Below are 17,913 nucleotides of genomic sequence, written 5' to 3'. Positions count from 1 at the left end.
TATATTTTGATTGTAGTGGTAGTTACCCAACTGCATACAATTACTAAAAATTATTCAAGCTGTATACCTAAAATGGCTGAATTTTGTCATATATAAATAATAGTTCAACAACAAAAAATTTCTAATCCTACTAGCCAGGATATTTTATAATAGAGCCTAACAGAGTTCTTGGCATAATTTATATATGATAAGGTTATATATTGTTAAACTGTATTTTTCATATTATTATTCTATATTACTATTCTACTAAATACGTATGTTTTATGATTAAGCAATTTTCAGGGAAAGTAAGTTTTTGAAGAGGATGAAAATGAAACAATTATTCTCAGAAATCTCAAACAGAGGCTTCCTGAAATTACCAACTGTCCATTCCATTACCACCACCAAGATACTCATGGGCTTTGTTTTCCGAGTGTCCCATAGGATTACAGCTTTAACTCATCCATCACCCTGTCCCATATTCCACATCTTCCCTACTGAGTCATCAGAAAATCATAGGCTAAGTCAGCCTGCTTAGCATCTAAATTTATTTTGCTATGTTACAGAAATTTGGAGCTATAATACAAAACCCAGTTTAGACACTAAATTCAGCTTAACATGATTTAACATAACAGAATTGTTATATTTTCATATTTTCTATCCAGCTAGCTTACTCTCCAATCCTACTTCCTTTCTTCAGGGACCCCAAGTACTATTCAAATTATACTCTCCCCACATGGTTCTTCTTGATTTCTCCCCAGAAAATCTTGAATTTCTCTATTCTCTCCAGCTCTCTAACCTTAATATATAAGTCTAACAATAATACCTCCTACTCCTTTAAAAGGTCGCTTAAAACTTTTCCTCTTAATGACTCTTAACGAAAAAACTGTATCTTATTGGAACCAAGAAGAACAGCTGTATCATAATCATAGCAACTTAGTTCCTCAGATATAGAAGGAAAGAACTAGGCTCACCTTGCCGTGGTCCATCTCTATTAACGGTTTCTGAAAGACTAGGTGTGAAGAGACACACACCATGCTGGAAGGTGGGGGAACTCTGTAGCATGAGCGACTGGCAATATTCCATTACGTTAGCACAAATCTATAATGGAACAACAGCATTAACAAAAACATTAGCCCCCAAAATGCTCTCATATCATAGAAATCTAGATTTGAAGGAAAAACAAGTTATAAATGAATTTATAAAATTTCTCACATCTGTTATTTTTATCAAATTTTTCCAAAAACATAAAAACCTTATAGAATGGTCAGTCGCACAATTCTCACTCCTCTTACCTGTTGCATAGCCAGTTCGATCTCATCTTTCTTGCTTACTCTATCTCCCTCCACGTTATCATCTTGAAATTTAAACTGACGGAGTCTGTCAGAGCCACCAAAACGACTTAGTAGTCCTAAGCATTGGCGCTAAGAAAGAAAAAGATATTTTGTTGTTATCTAGCTGAATATATTTAAAATTAGTGACCTCTCTTTCTTGAGGAATAGAAAAAAGAAAAAGCCAGTGGATAATGGAATCATTCTTTAAAGCATCTGATATTTTATTTCCAACTGAATCAACTAAAGCTTGTATTATTAAAATTCATCTCTTTTGCAAAGGTATTTGATTGGTAGGCAACTCGTGAAAAGAGTACCAATGTTTTTTTAGCAATAAATCCCTAATATAATCTAAATATTTGCCAAAGAATTTTCTGCATCAAAAAAGTATTTAATAATTCTTTGGAAGATACTCATTAAATGAAACACATGTTGATAAACGAATGAGAAGCAAAATGAAAGGTCAACTACAAGATGGTTCGTAACACGCATGTTAACAATGCACAGATTTAAAGGTCGTTACTCCTGTGAGTAACGTTGCTTCTAGGGACTTCATAAAGGGGTTGGGAACACACAGGTAGCCTTGGCAGATAAAATGCAAATGTCACCAGCTTTAAATGTTGGTGACATTCTCACCTGAGAATACCATTGTTCCTGTGGTTCTCAGAGGAAAAGAACAAGCTTTTCAAAATTGGCAGCATATCCAGTGGTTAGCCCAGGGGTTTGGACTCAAGAGACATGAGTTCCAAATAGTGGGTATACCTTTGTTCAGTGTGATCTAGGACAAGTTACTTAACTTCCTCAAGCCTGTATGTTCACATTTCTAAGACTGTTGTCAGGATTACCTGAGAAATTATATTGTATCGTTTTTAAATTGCTTAGCACAATGTTCTGCAAATAATAAACTCAGAATAAAAACATGTATTTTAAAAATTGGTTACAATATATATAGATATAAATACACAGATATACACATATATAACTTAATTATCTTATTATTTTAACTGATGTTAGTTTAAATAAGTTTAGATAAGGCAAAATATATTAATGAGGCTCTAATATAAACTTACTGTGTCAAATTAGTTATATCTATTTTTAAAACTTATAAATGTGTTTCCTACTCTGAGAGATAAAACAGATGTGCTCAAACATTTCCAAAGGTCACCTTATGAAAGATCTAGCAAAAAGGTCTTTTTCTCTCTATCAATAAAAGGTTACAAGACTTAAAAAACCCAGGATATTGCTGGGTTTTGCTGGAGAGAAAGCAATCCTTTTTGGAGAGCTATTTGACAATTACAATGTAAAAATGTACCATGTGTGTACCCTTAGTCCCTGTAATACCACAGGTTATTTAATCTAGAGTTTAAAATACGTACACAACAATGCCAATAGCAGCATTTTTCTTTGAAAACTTGAAAAACAGTTCATGTAAAAAGGACTAGTTAATTATTATATTAAAAGCCATGGAATATAAATTCCAGTATATGAATAAAATTACTCTGCCAATTCAAAGTGAAGATGTTCAGACCAAAGCAGGCTACGAGGCTCCCAGAAGAATGTGTTTATCTAACTGATAAACTATCTGTTTGAATATATCAAAATTTTACAGAACTGGAGGGGAGTTTGGGAAGAAATTAGTATTAAGTACTCAAAAACCAAGCAAATATGGGACTGCAAACTAGTTCAACCTCTGTGGAAAGCAATATGGAGATACCTTAAAGCGATACAAGTGAATCTACCATTTGATCCAGCAATCCCATTGCTGGGCATCTACCCAAATGATCCAGTGACACTCTACAAAAAAGACACCTGCACTCGAATGTTTATAGCAGCACAATTCATAATTGCAAGGCTGTGGAAACAGCCCAAGTGCCCATCAATCAAAGAATGGATTAATAAAATGTGGTATATGTACACCATGGAGTACTATTCAGCTCTAAGAAACAATGGTGATATAGCACACCTTATATTTTCCTGGTTAGAGCTGGAACCCATACTACTAAGTGAAGTATCCCAAGAATGGAAAAACAAGCACCAGATATATTCTCCAGCAAACTGGTATTAACTGAGTAGCACCTAAGTGGACACATAGGTGCTACAGTAATAGGGTATTGGGCAGGTGGGAGGGGGGAGGGGGGCGGGTATATACATACATAGTGGGTGAGATGTGCACCATCTGGGGGATGGTCATGATGGAGACTCAGACTTTTGGGGGGAGGGGGGAAATGGGCATTTATTGAAACCTTAAAATCTGTACCCCCATAATATGCCAAAATAAAAAAAAATAATTAAAAAAAAAAAAAAAAAAAAAAAAAAAACCAAGCAAATAAAAAAGAAATAATTATTAACTCTAGGGAAAACAAAACATTGCACAGAAAAGTATCATCCATGGCTTAATCACAAATAACATCATATTATACAATTATAAGGATGTAACACTAAATATTAATATAACCAAATTTGTGATACAATATATTGAGTTTCAGGAGGGTGTGATGAGAAATGTACAATTTATATTGCATGATGGAGAAAATGGAATAAAAAATCTAAATTCCTATCCTCCTCAATGGAAAGTCAATAGCTGATTCTCAAAATTGGAAAATAAAGTAGTAGCAACATAAGAATGCTATTTACAAATACCAAAAAATGTATTAAAATAGGTGAAAGGGGTTTCCCAAATATAAGGAGAAAAATGGGGAGATGAGTCAGAGGACTGTTACATTTTTTAATATGTCTTATAACTGCTATTTAAAGAAATAAGATCAGTTACCTGGAATCTTCCAATATGTCCCTGTAGCTCCATTAGAGATCCTTCATTTACATCAACATCAAGTTCACTTAATATACCTATAAAATTTGGAATGCTTTTAAATACAGGTTTATAATAAATAAGAGCTTTTATTAAAAACTAGGAAGAGAGCTAATATTTTATATTCTTTATGTACATGAACAGACACTCTTGCCATGAAAGAGTTTTGAGAAATACAATTTTACAAAGACTCTAAGTACCTTTTATATGTTAGTAATACCAGCACTAGCAAATGTACAATCATATGCAATCTAAAATATAGATTGTTGGCTTTAAAAGGCATTTTTTAAAGTTTTCAAGAAAAATTTAATTGTTTTTATATCCATAAAAGTTAAAATTTACATGTAGTAAAGAAATCATATTGGGGGAAATGACCAAAATATCTTAATAATTTTTGATAATCTTTTTTTCCTTAATCATACTGATTTTTTAATAGATTATATCTCTATACTCATGTAGTGAAGAAACATTTGTCTGGAATACAGCAATTCCTTCCCTTTCTCTGCAATTAATCTATCTGTTAAATTCACGTAAAATTAAATATTTGTTCTCAAAAGTTACTTGTGTATGTCTCTGGTTTTCTCTCTCTCATACATACATATACATACAGAAATGTTAGAAAAGCCACTTCTCAAATGTTAACATTTGGTAATTTCTAGGTAGTGAGATTTTGAGTGTTAATTATCTCCTCGAACTTTTTGCATTTTTTAATAATGAGCATATATTATTTTTATAAACAAACTTATTACTTATATAAAGGCAGTTAACTCTTAGCAGTAACAACTTCAAATAAGTCACATACAGCTGCAAGATAATAAAAACCTCATTCTATTAAGTATATGTCAGCCTGTAAAGAATTAGTAAAAGTCAGTTCAACATAATCAACTCACCAGGAAGTGCTGCTTTACTTATAATTCCTGTCAGCAGAGCCAATTCCTGCAAAGACCCAGCACTAACATCCTGACAACGCAGAATTGCTTGTATGGTATCAGAATGTGAAATGAGGAACTGTAACACCTAAGCCATGGAAAAAGAGGAGAAATGGAAGAAACAGAGGTAGAAGATAGAAAATTATATTATAAATGTGTAACTCATCTTTTAAATAATGTTGAAGTAATTCGATGTAATGAGGAAGAATGAGAGATATGCAACTGTTTTCTACATTTATTAAAACATAGTTTATTTCTTCAGGAAGCAAAATTTAACTAAAATTAACAAGGAAGCTAAAGAATTATTTCTAAGTTAATAAATAATATGTTTAGAGACTACTGTAGAAGAATATGATATAACTTGGACCTACTCTATGAAAACTATTATTTGACATCTATTTTCTTTTATTGTTTGTCTAAATGGAACTAGAACAAGAATTTAAAATGAGTAGGCATAAAAACAACTACGGAATTCAAGAAGCTGCTCTATGGAAGTGTGACATGGGGAAAATCAAATAAACAATTTTGCCTAATTCTCATTTTGATGTGGTAAAAACAAAAGAGATATAAATTCTGACCCTCTCAACTCTGCCCTTGGCCGGGCACGGTGGCTCACACCTGTAATCCTAGCACTCTGGGAGGCTGCAGTAGGCGGATTGTTTGAGCTCAGGAGTTCGAGACCAGCCTGAGCAAGAGTGAGACCCTGTCTCTACTATAAATAGAAAGAAATTAATTGGCCAACTAAAAATATATAGAAACAATTAGCCGGGCATGGTGGTGCATGCCTGTAGTCCCAGCTACTCGGGAGGCTGAGGCAGGAGGATCGCTTGAGCCCAGGAGTTTGAGGTTGCTGTGAGCTAGGCTGACGCCATGGCACTCACTCTAGCCTGGGAAACAAAGTGACACTCTGTCTAAAAATAAATAAATAAATAAACTCTGCCCTTCCATGCTGGCATTTTATAGTGCACCATCATGGAGGATTCTCTCAGTATTTTCACATATGAATATCTCAACTAGATTATAAACACCTTGAAGACACAGACTTTGCCAAAACAAGCTGAGGATCTGAATCACACAGAAACTGTGACTGCTTTTATTTTTTAATATGGATTCCTGGCCTCTGCCCATCACCACTGGATGCAGAACTCAGCCATCTGTACTTTTCTAAGAGGCCACTCAGGTGATTCTGTTTCAGTCAGCACAAGATTGGTGCTAGGAAACCAATGCCTTGTATCAAAATGTCCCATATCTAAAAAATCTTAATCAAGGAGAAGACAAGCAAATTTTTAGACAAGCAGTTTTAAAGAACTGACTTGAAGGCCACATAGGCCTAAAGGGGCAGCATGTCAACCTGCACTACTGCAGTATGAAATAAGTTGTCCTTTAGAAACAACAGCATCTACCCTGGTGAGATAGGCTGAGGCCTGAAGGCAGCAAAAGCAGACAAAAATCACCAGAAATCAAAGCGTTTTAGGACACAGTTTCACAATATAATAAAGCAATACAAATAAAAGGTTGTAGATTCATGATGATAAACCTAATTAATCACTGAAAGATTAAATCATTTACTGTATTACTAGAGAAACAAACAAAAAACATGTTTGAAGGTTTCACTGAAAAGCAATGTAAATAAAACTAATTTCTAGTGTTTAAAAAAATTTTGATAGTTCTAAATATCATAGATAAATGTGGTATTATCATCTTTCGTCGTTCTGCAAGGCATAACATAGCTTTCTCTCAATAAATATCTGCTTAAATTACATTTTAGAAGCCAAATTATTACTATTACAATAACTACATTCTTTTATGGAGGAATAAATTTCAACGTCTTGCTTTCTATCTCACTAATCTATTAGCTGTTTCATTCAAACAAGAGTACAAAATAGCCCAGTGTAGTTCAAAGCAAAGATCAGGGGCCTGTTCTCTACACATAGCTCTGTCACAAACATTAGGATTAAGGTAAATCACGTAAGGTTTCTATGCATAGGGTTTCTGTATTTGTAAAATGAAGATTTGCAGTAGACAATATCCAACAAAAGACCCATCTTACCTGCCCTGCTGCCTGCAAGTGCTGGGCCATACTAGAAGTGAGGATGACTTGGCACAGCTGGAGGGCGGGAAGGAGAATCTGACGGTAGCGATCCACTGGTGTAGGGATGAACACTGGAGGGTCTCTCATGCCAAATAAGCTTTATTCATTTCAACCAAAGGAGAGCAACATTACAAGGATTAAGGTATACTCTCAGCAATTCCTTACCATTTATGTGGCACGTGAATCACAGCCAGAGGAATAAGATAAGAAGCTGCTAATTAGTACTCTGTGTACTATATGTACATCAGTGATTCAAAGAAATACACTTTTGCCTAAACTTATAGTTTAGTAAAAACAGAGTTATTTGAATTTTGAAAAACCTTATTAAGGAAAACCTGTATAATTTAAAAAGACAACGCTTGAAACTTCCCAAACATATTTACTGTTCTTTAAATGCTCCCTTGGGGCCACTGAGACTGTGAGTAAGATGCAGACAAACCAAGTTACTTTCCTCCAACTTCCTTCTCCTCTACCCAACCTCCAAAAATGACTCTACACTGTTCATTATACAGGATGAGTATAAAAACCAAGTTACTTTCCTCCAATTTCCTTCTCTACCCAATCCAAAAATGACTCTACACTGTTCCTTATACAGGATGAGTATTCCTTATCTGAAATGCTTGGTACTAGAACTGTTTTGGACTTTTTTCAGATTTTAGAATATCTGCATTATACATACTTACCAGTTGAGCATGCCTAATCTGAAAATCCAAAATTCAAAACACCCCACTAAACATTTCTTTTGAGTGTCATATAAGCATTCAAAAAGTTTCAGATTTTGGAGCATTTCAGATTTCAGATTAGGGATACTCAACCTGTATAAAATAAGACAAGATTTAAAAGAGTTAAAATGAGGTTGTAAAATCACTTAACCCTTAAGAGTAGGTCTCAGAACATTGTATTAATAAACTCTTATTTATTATCAATGTTTATATTAATATTTGAATTTTTGTACGAAAGAAAATGGCTGCCTATTGAGGGAATGGAAGCAGAATACAGAAATAAATAAGAAGCTTTGCACAGAGAAGTGATAACACGCCACAAACTAAAGAGTATTGAACTCAACTCTCTTTACCTAAAGAGAAAATATTAATAATAACTCTCATGTTTAAAACTTTAGAAAGCGGCCGGGCGCGGTGGCTCACGCCTGTAATCCTAGCACTCTGGAAGGCCGAGGCGGGAGGATTGCTCAAGGTCAGGAGTTCAAAACTAGCCTGAGCAAGAACAAGACCCTGTCTCTACTATAAAATAGAAAGAAATTAATTGGCCAACTAATATATATAGAAAAAATGATCCGGGCATGGTGGCGCATGCCTGTAGTCCCAGCTACTTGGGAGGCTGAGGCAGCAGGATTGCTTGAGCCCAGGAATTTGAGGTTGCTGTGAGCTAGGCTGATGCCACGGCACTCACTCTAGCCTGGGCAACAAAGTGAAACTCTGTCTCAAAAAAAAAAAAACAACTTTAGAAAGCAATAGCAAAGTAAAATTTTTCTTCCCCAGGAGGTAAAACAGTTCTGTAGTTAAGCCTGAAAAACTTACATTGAATTTGGTAATGGATCCTCCAAAAACAATTACTAAATCCAATCTAAGTATTATTTACTGCTAGGAAAGTATACTGTCTGCGTAATAATGTTGCAGTCATGTAGACAAAAAAGAAAAAAATTCAAATTGAATTTTCCATATTCCAATTGAACTGAGAAATCTGAAAAGCTTGAAATTTGAAAATAATTTCACTTGAAGCTTTCAAATTAGCAAGTAGTAGGTCAAATATAAAAATGAGAAAAATATAAACACTGAAATCCTATTCAGATCATTAGGAATATGAAATCCACAATGAATTATAATTTTATTGTAATTCTTTAAAGGACCTCTGTAACTGAAAACAAGTATTTCTACTGAACGAAATAGTAAGGTTGGGAAGGTACACATTTACTAACAAAATTCGCTTCCACCCCTACCCACTTTTACCGTTATTACCAACTTCCATTTATTAGTAAATAACAGGAGCATATGACCAAAAAACCCCACATCAAGTAAAAGAGTACTACTCAAACAGTGACAACATTATTTTTGGAAATTTTTTCCCTTTAATAATCCTTTACTGGAAACTTAACCAAACTAAACTATATGGACACTTACCCCTGTGGGTCCATTTCTGGGCGCATGTCATAAACCTGGCATTGCGCTAGTCTCACAATCACCCCAGATCTCAGCAGCTCTAAAGCACCCTGCTGTATCTTAGCCACTCTTGTGAGAAATGCCTAAGAAGTTACACAAGAAAAACCATCAGTAGTGAAATCATGTCCAAGAGCCTCATATAAAAGTGAAGCACTATCATGGCACATTTCTCATCTTTAGTCACCACCGAAGAGAAATTCTGGGCTATCCACAGGGACGCATTATACCACCTTTCTCCTAGGATTTTTATGAGGACGCGGTGCCTGCAGACAGTGCCTTGCATGGTTTAAGTATTCACTTAAACTGTAGATTCTGTCATCATCATGTGGGCTTAGGGAGGGCAAGGAATTGTCTGTTTTGCTCACAGCTGTATCTCTAGCACCTAGTTCGAAGCCTGGCATATAGTAGGAATTAAATTAATACTTGTTGAATAAATGAATGAAGGAGGAAAAAGGAGCTTCTATTATTGTGGCATTTGTGATCATTTTTACCACGAGGAAACAGAAAAACTGAAACAGATCTTGAGGCAAGGAAATGATGAATTATATACTGTATTGAAAATTCTGTGTTGAAAGTAGAACTAGGGCTGGGTGTGGTGGCTCACGCCTGTACTCCTAGCACTCTGGGAGGCCGAGGCGGGAGAATCGCTCAAGGTCAGGAGTTCAAAACCAGCCTGATCGAGACCCCATCTCTACTAAAAATAGAAAGAAATTAATTGGCCAACTAATATATATAGAAAACATTAGCCGGGCATGGTGGCGCACGCCTGTAGTCCCAGCTACTCGGGAGGATGTAGCAGTAGGATTGCTTGAGCCCAGGAGTTTGAGGTTGCTGTGAGCTAGGCTGACACCACGGCACTCACTCTAGCCTGGGCAACAAAGTGGGAAGGAGGGAAGGAGGGAAGAAGGGAAGGAGGGAGGGAGGGAGGGAGGGAGGGAGGGAAGGAAGGAAGGAAGGAAGGAAGGAAGGAAGGAAGGAAGGAAGGAAGGAAGGAAGGAAGGAAGGAAGGAAGGAAGGAAGGAAGGAAGGAAGGAAGGAAGGAAGGAAGGAAGGAAGGAAGGAAGGAAGGAAGGAAGGAGGAACTGGCACATCTACATGGGAATTTTCAATATGGAAACTAATATAATCTGAATTATGCTGTAGGAGGACAATTCTGCTCTCTTTTCCTAGAGCACTGGGTGTCATATCACCATCATTAGCAAGCTGAGTTAATAAGTAAGCAGCAGCCCCATTTTCTAATTAACCCTCTCAAGATCATTTCACCCATTTTTTGCATGCTCAGAAGATACACAGATCTCTAAATTTAAAACTGTTTTAAAAAGATTACAGCTTATATGATAGAAATATTCAAAATGTATGCCACATTGATTTTCCTTAATTCATCTATTACCCCAGGAGGAAGTGAGCTGTTGATCTAACAGGTCACCTGTTGATCTAACATCAAATGTCAATAAAGCCTTACCATTTTAGATTCATAAGTATAAAGGGCTTTCAAAAGGGGAGGCTGTGGAGTGAGTAAGCTCTGCAAAGTACGGTCATCTTCAACCAAGCTGTCCACGAGGACCTTCAAATAGCCACTGTTAGAAAGATACAAAAGCCACTGCTGCTGCTTGTCTACGGAGACAATCCGATCAAGTAGAGCCAGGGCCAGCATCTGAAGGAAGAATAAATCAAAGTTCAACACGAAGATGGCTACCAAAATCAGTGACAATAATTGCCTTTATCTGGAAATACTAAAAACCTTTTTTCATAAGGAGAATGGTTGCTCACAACAAAATTTCCTTATTTTGTTTTCTTGAGAAGTTAAACCTATGGATCCAGAATCTCAATTTATTAATGAAAGGAAAACTTTCAGGGTAAAGTTATATTTCTGAAACAAAACCTAAAACACTAAAATAATGGCATTAAATATATTTTGGCAGAATCTAAACATTACTGTTAGAGGAAAATCATTTTTTTAAATAGCCCTTTTTTCTAATTGTAAAGTTTTACACCTTCATTACAGAAGACATAGAAAACTATATAAGAAATACACAATCTGATAAACACAGTTAACCTATTTTGGTCTATCTCCTCCTAGTGTTTTTTCTATGGATAAAAATTCTACACAGTTTACAGTTTATCCTACTTTTTTAACTCCTGTTTTCCACGGTCTTCAGAAACATGATTTAAATGCTACATAATTTTCCACTAGGACGAAGTTATCTTCTCATTTCATCTTCACCAGTGTGCCACAATATTTAAAAGAAATATAAATGCAAATTCTCTATAAAGCATTCAGGCAGAGAAAGATATACTCAGTCTAAAGGCAATTTATCTAGCATTCCCTTAACTAAATATCTTTATTAAGCAGCATTTCTGTTGTTTCTGTCAGGGTTGTTCCACCGGGCCAACCTCAAAATTAGCAAAAGGATAATTCTGAACCGAAATTCTGAATTAATTAAGATTCTAAACACAATTAAACAAAACATGAATAAACAAAATGGAAGTCCCAAATTATAGCAAATAAGCAAATCCACTAATATATTATAAAAAATAATTCTTATAGGCACCATACATTTTAAACTTCAGTTTATACCTTAATAAGTGAAAATACTTATTCAATTATAACACTAAACCATAATCACTTTACCCTTCCAATCTCATGACCATCACAAGCATCTCGACAGACCACTTCCATGAGGGCAGCACCATAACTTTCAATGATGGCTATGTTTTCTCTCTGTAATTTACTAAATACATCCTCAGGGGCTGTCAGCCTCTCCCACATGGTTTTTTTGGCTATAAGGATTAAAACAGAAAAACACTTCAATAAAAAGCAGTTTAATAACTAAGTAGTGACATTTCATATGCAACAAAAAAATCCTTCCTTCCATTACTGTATATACCCAAAGGCCCACTGACCAATGCCAATGAGTCCAGGGAGGTAAACTTTAATAATACAATGCACATGTTTCATGTATGTACACTAAAATAATTTCTTAAAGAAATCAAAATGAATTATGAGACTCCAAGAGAATATCCTATATTTATCCAGATAATCTTTTATCATTTATTGAGATCTTTGTGAATTTGCCTAGAAAGAACCAAGTACAACATAATCAAAAATCTGCCTCCAAAAAAATCAGATATGTTTATTAAAAATAAAAGCACACCCATTATAAAGGTAATTTTAAAGTACAATGACAATTAACAATATGACCATACATTTTATATGAAATTGATGTAAATCTCTTAGAACAGTCTCACAAACACACTAAATAAAGCAATAACTGAGGCTGGATGCAGTGGCTCACACCTGTAATTATAGCACTTTGGGAGGCCAAGATGGGAGGACTACTTGAGGCCAAGATTTTGAGACCAACCTGGGCAACATAGCAAGACTCTGTTTCTACAAAAACTAAAAAAATAATTTGGCCAGGCGCAATGGCTCATGCCTGTAATCCTAGCACTCGGGGAGGCCGAGGCAGGAGGACTGCTCAAGGTCAGGAGTTCGAAACCAGCCTGAGCAAGAGCGAGACCTCGTCTCTACAAAAAAAATAGAAAGAAATTAATTGGCCAACTAAAAATATATAGAAAAAATTAGCCGGGCATGGTGGTGCATGCCTGTAGTCCCAGCTACTTAGGAGGCTGAGGCAGAAAGATCCCTTGAGCCCAGGAGTTTGAGGTTGCTGTATGCCACAGCACTCTAGCCCGGGCAACAGAGTGAGACTCTGTCTCAAAAAAAAAAAAAAGGAAAAAAATAATTAGCCAGCTGTGGTGGAATGTGCCTATGGTAGGAGCTACTCAAGAGGCTGAGGCAGGAAGATCAGGATCCCTTGAACCCAGAAGTTTGAGGTTGCAGTGAGCTATGATTGCACCACTACACGCCAGCCTGGGTGACAGAATGAGACCCTGTCTCTAAAAAATACATAAATAAATAAATTAAGCAGTAACCTGATTTCAAACTAATCTCATGATTTCCCCTCCGAACTACTAGGTAGCAGGAGTTTTTAAATCTTCATCCTGATGATTTCTTACATTAATAAAAAGCCTATTGTAGAGCTCCACCCAGTGGTTAGGTTGTGATTTTGCCAATTCAAACTAACGGAAAGGAAAAAAAAACTTTAGAAGAGAAAAACATGTGGGAGATACTGGGGATGGGGGAATCCCAGTACTATCTCTCTTCTTAAAAGAAGCTCATGTTTGTTTAAAAAATTTCTCCAAACTATTCTTATATTTTTCCTGACCTTAAAAATATCTTCATGCAGGCCGGGCGCTGTGGCTCACGCCTGTAATCCTAGCTCTTGGGAGGCCGAGGCGGGCGGATTGCTCAAGGTCAGGAGTTCAAAACCAGCCTGAGCAAGAGCGAGACCCCGTCTCTACTATAAATAGAAAGAAATTAATTGGCCAACTGATATATATATAAAAAATTAGCCGGGCATGGTGGCGCATGCCTGTAGTCCCAGCTACTCGGGAGGCTGAGGCAGGAGGATCGCTTGAGCCCAGGAGTTTGAGGTTGCTGTGAGCTAGGCTGATGCCACGGCACTCACTCTAGCCTGGACAACAAAGTGAGACTCTGTCTCAAAAAAAAAAAAAAAAAAAAATATCTTCATGCATTCACTATTCAAGTGGGTACTACATGTCTATAAATCTACCATTTAGTTATTATGTTCTAAGGTACTACACATGGAATAATACACAACCAATACAAGAATACTATGAGATCACCTGAGCCTTACCCACAGTGGTTTTTAAGAGTCTGTGTACAAAATAACAAACATTCATAAAGGAAAAGGGTACAAAGTCCACTATCAGAAGGTACTTCTTGGCTCACGCCTGTAATCCTAGCACTCTGGGAGGCCGAGGTGGGTGGATCGTTTGAGCTCAGGAGTTCCAGACCAGCCTAAGCAAGAGAGAGACCCCATCTCTACTAAAAATAGAAACAAATTACTTGGACAGCTAAAAATATATAGAAAAAATCAGGTGGGCATGGTGGCGCATGTCTGTAGTTCTAGCTACTTGGGAGGCTGAGACAAAAGGATTGCTTGAGCCCAGGAGTTTGAGGTTGCTTGATGCTACGGCATTCTAGCCCGGGCAACAGAGTGAGACTCTGTCTCAAAAAAAGGAAAAAATTTAAAAAAAAGAAGGTACTTCTGACAAGTTCTTAACAAATAGCAGAATAACTCTGCCATAGGGTATTATATATTTGTCTGTTGAACAGTTAAAAACATTTTTCATGACTGGAAACCAAAGGTTCCAGATTATTATTCTCAATTAAAAATGCTAACTACATTTTAGAAAGCAGCATTTATCAATATTTTAAATATACAAATCTTTTAGCCAAGAATTCTACTTCTTAGAATTTATCTAAAGAAACCTCACACTAGTACAAAAAGATATATGTATACTATTGATGAGAGTTTACACGGCTAAAACTTTTTTTAGAAGGCCATTTCATAGAATCTATTAAAATAAAAATGTACATACTCTTTCACATGGAAATTCTACCACGAAGCATCCTTCTTGAAAAATATAGGCACGTGAAAGAATAGTTGATACAGCAGTTTTGTGGCAGTAAAAAATTAGAAATAATTTAAGGGAAGGGCTGGGGTAGAAGAAAAAAAAGAAATAATTTAAATGCCTAAGAATAAGGAAAATGGTTAAATGTTATATCCATACCTTGGAAGAACAGAGCCATTTTAAAAGAATCAACTACATATGTACTGTGATTCAGTGTGAAGGAAAGAAAGATGTTGTACCACTCTATGCATATTGTTCAGTGGGATCGGAGACAAGTGAGAGAGTGACAGACTGTATGAAGCTAAAGTATTATTTGAGGGCCGAGTGCGGTGGCTCATGCCTATAATCCTAGCACTCTGGGAGGCCGAGGCAGGCAAATTGCTAGAGGTCAGGAGTTTGAAACCAGCCTGCGCAAGAGCAAGACCCTGTCTCTACTAAAAATAGAAAGAAATTAATTGGCCAACTAATATATAGAGAAAAAATTAGCCGGGTGTGGTGGCGCATGCCTGCAATACCAGCTACTCAGGAGGCTGAGGCAGCAGGATTGCTTGAGCCCAGAAGTTTGAGGTTGCTGTGAGCTAGGCTGACGCCACGGCACTCACTCTAGCCTGGGCAACAAAGTGAGACTCTGTCTCAAAAAAAAAAAAAAAGTATTATTTGAGGGTGTTTTATTTATTTGTTTATTTTACAGAATTCATGTACTATCTTCATTTTTTTTTTAGAAAGGGCCTTGCTGTGCCACCCAGCTGGAGTGCAGTGGCACGATGATAGCTCACTGTAACACCAAACTACCGGGCTCAAGCAATCCTCTTGCCTTAGCCTCCTGAATAGCTGGGACTCAAGTACATGCTACTCCACCTGACTAATTTTTCTATTTTTTGTAGAGACAGGGACTTGCTATGCTGCTCAGGCTGATCTCGAACTCCTGGCCTCAAGTGATCCTCCTGCCTTGGCCTCCCAAAGTGCTAGAATTATAGGCATGAGTCACTGTGCCTGGCTCTATCTTCATAAATCTTAAAAACTAAACATTCTTCCTCAACTATAGAGTAAGTGCTTTAATGACTACATCAAGACTCATTTATTATAGTGTGCTTAGTCAAAAGATGGAGAGGTGGCAATTTAAAGTAACCTTTTCTAAAACTAGGGGTTAGGAATCAATCTAATCCTACCTGCTTCTAAGGTGTCTGGCTCATCTGGTCTCTGGGCAATCTGTAGGTAATAAAGCAGAGAGCCATACAGGTGAGTCCTTACTCGTTGGAATCCACCACCTAGGGAGATTAGGGAGATATTGTCAAACGAAAACTTTTTTTCAATAAAAGTTAAAACAAACACAAAAGTTGTAATTTATAGATGAAAAAACCTGTTTTCAAAATGAAGTCTAACAGTTTCTTCAAAATGATGTGAAGTGAAGAATCCCCAATAGAAGCAAAACCCACTAGTGGGCTCTCTGCTGCAGGAGGTGAGGTGAAAGAACTATCGAGCATAAAAGCGTAATGGGTCTCTCCTGGTCCCAAGACCAATGGCTGCTTCTGTTCTGTGCGGACGGCCTGGCTTAGGTGAGCAGTCAGGGTGAACACCGCACCAGCGACCACAGGCATTAACTCTTGCGCTGCTTCATCATCCAATATCTTAAAGTATAAAGCAAATTAGAGTGAGGATCCTGCTTTCAACTGTAATCACAAACACATTATATATATATATATATATATATATATATATATATATATATATAAAACCCTTTTTTACTAATGTAAAATGCGGAAAAATTAGGGTGGCAAAATATATTTGTTTTTATATATATATTTTATAAATATATATTTATATATAAAATTTGTTCAGCAGTATAAAGTAATGTAGGAAGTATGTCACCTTATCGTGCACATCTTGTAAAATATCCCGAATGATCAGTTGTCGATCCTCTGCTTGAATGAGGTCCTGGGGACAAGCTGTCAGTATGATTTCTACCAGCTGCCTCCATGACTCCAGTGCATGCCGCTTTGCATGAAGACACTGCAGTAATTTATTTCTTTCTACCACATACTGAAGTATAGTGCTGATTTCCTAAAGTCACAGAAATTGAATCAAAAGGTTGACACACAGGCAAATAAGGTCCGTTATCAACAGATTCATTTAAGTACTCTCAGTTACTCAGAAAATATTTATTTGAAAACCTACTACCTGAAAGCCAGGAAGCAGCTACCTTTTCATGTTATTTTGGTGGCCAAGACTATAAAAATAATATATATGGGGGTGTGTGTGTGTGTCATGCACACACGAACACATGCATGAAAGGCAGGAAACAGAAGAGATATAGATGAAAATGAACTTTTTGACTCTTCCTTATAACTATCTACTTAAACTTACTCTAGAGTACTAAAATTGCCTAAAATCCAAGTTCAATGGCATGTTTCCCTGACAATATCTTTTATTTTCTTTGCCTTTTGCTTTGGCCTGGCCAACTATGTTTCCATCTATGTGGTGGTTCTTCCCACCTGACCTCTTACCCAAAACTCCCTACTTGTGATGACAAATGTCTCTCTTCCCTCACTGATATGGAACAAGCAAAGTCAGGTTGCAAATCCTTAACTAGCCTAGCAGAAAACATACTATTTATTTTGACATACCAGACATTAACTTTAGTTTACAAAAGTTATAAAATCAAAAGTGAAAGATTCCATTAAGGTTTAATTTTTAGGTAGTTTACTAATTAACGAACTACATGTCAATTTACATGTCTTTTCACCAACAACTGAAGTGGTTCAAGTAGTTAAAAGGCTAAAACTAACATATACTCAATGGAGCTTACCTCCATTAGTAGAGGTCTCTGTCCTATGGCTGCCATACCTTGAAGGGCATTTACTTCAGCCACAAGAACTCTATGAAGAAGCTATGGAATTAAGAAAAGAGAGAAAGTAAGACGATTTCAGACACTGGCAGAACAAAAACACCCAGCAATTACCATAAACAGTCCTAAAAAAGAAAGTTTCAGATACCTTTATATATAATCCAACAATGGCACTGTCCAATTTCCAAACAAAAATATTAAGTATCCCTCATATTCCAGAGAGTGGTACCAAAGAGCCTATGCGCAGGT

General features: G+C 36.4%; 1 protein-coding gene across 1 annotated transcript in view; it reads right to left on the bottom strand.

Annotated features, from left to right (window-relative positions):
* NUP205 (nucleoporin 205) overlaps window positions 1-17,913 on the bottom strand; it is a 74,661-nt gene that overhangs the window by 9,731 nt on the left and 47,017 nt on the right. Inside the window, exons 27-38 of the mRNA XM_012744712.2 lie at window positions 17,626-17,706; window positions 16,689-16,880; window positions 16,180-16,447; window positions 15,989-16,087; window positions 11,950-12,098; window positions 10,780-10,971; window positions 9,279-9,400; window positions 7,099-7,237; window positions 5,010-5,136; window positions 4,081-4,157; window positions 1,275-1,403; window positions 954-1,080 (exon numbers count right to left, since the gene is read on the bottom strand). Of these exons, the coding sequence (XP_012600166.2) occupies window positions 954-1,080; window positions 1,275-1,403; window positions 4,081-4,157; window positions 5,010-5,136; window positions 7,099-7,237; window positions 9,279-9,400; window positions 10,780-10,971; window positions 11,950-12,098; window positions 15,989-16,087; window positions 16,180-16,447; window positions 16,689-16,880; window positions 17,626-17,706 (1,702 nt within the window). The remainder of the gene's footprint in view (window positions 1-953; window positions 1,081-1,274; window positions 1,404-4,080; window positions 4,158-5,009; window positions 5,137-7,098; window positions 7,238-9,278; window positions 9,401-10,779; window positions 10,972-11,949; window positions 12,099-15,988; window positions 16,088-16,179; window positions 16,448-16,688; window positions 16,881-17,625; window positions 17,707-17,913) is intronic.

The sequence above is a fragment of the Microcebus murinus genome, chromosome 9 (genome assembly GCF_040939455.1).
Source record: "Microcebus murinus isolate Inina chromosome 9, M.murinus_Inina_mat1.0, whole genome shotgun sequence".
In the NCBI taxonomy this organism is placed as follows: domain Eukaryota; kingdom Metazoa; phylum Chordata; class Mammalia; order Primates; family Cheirogaleidae; genus Microcebus; species Microcebus murinus.
Note: the sequence above shows the minus strand (reverse complement) of the source record. Positions and strands in the feature narration are given on the sequence as shown.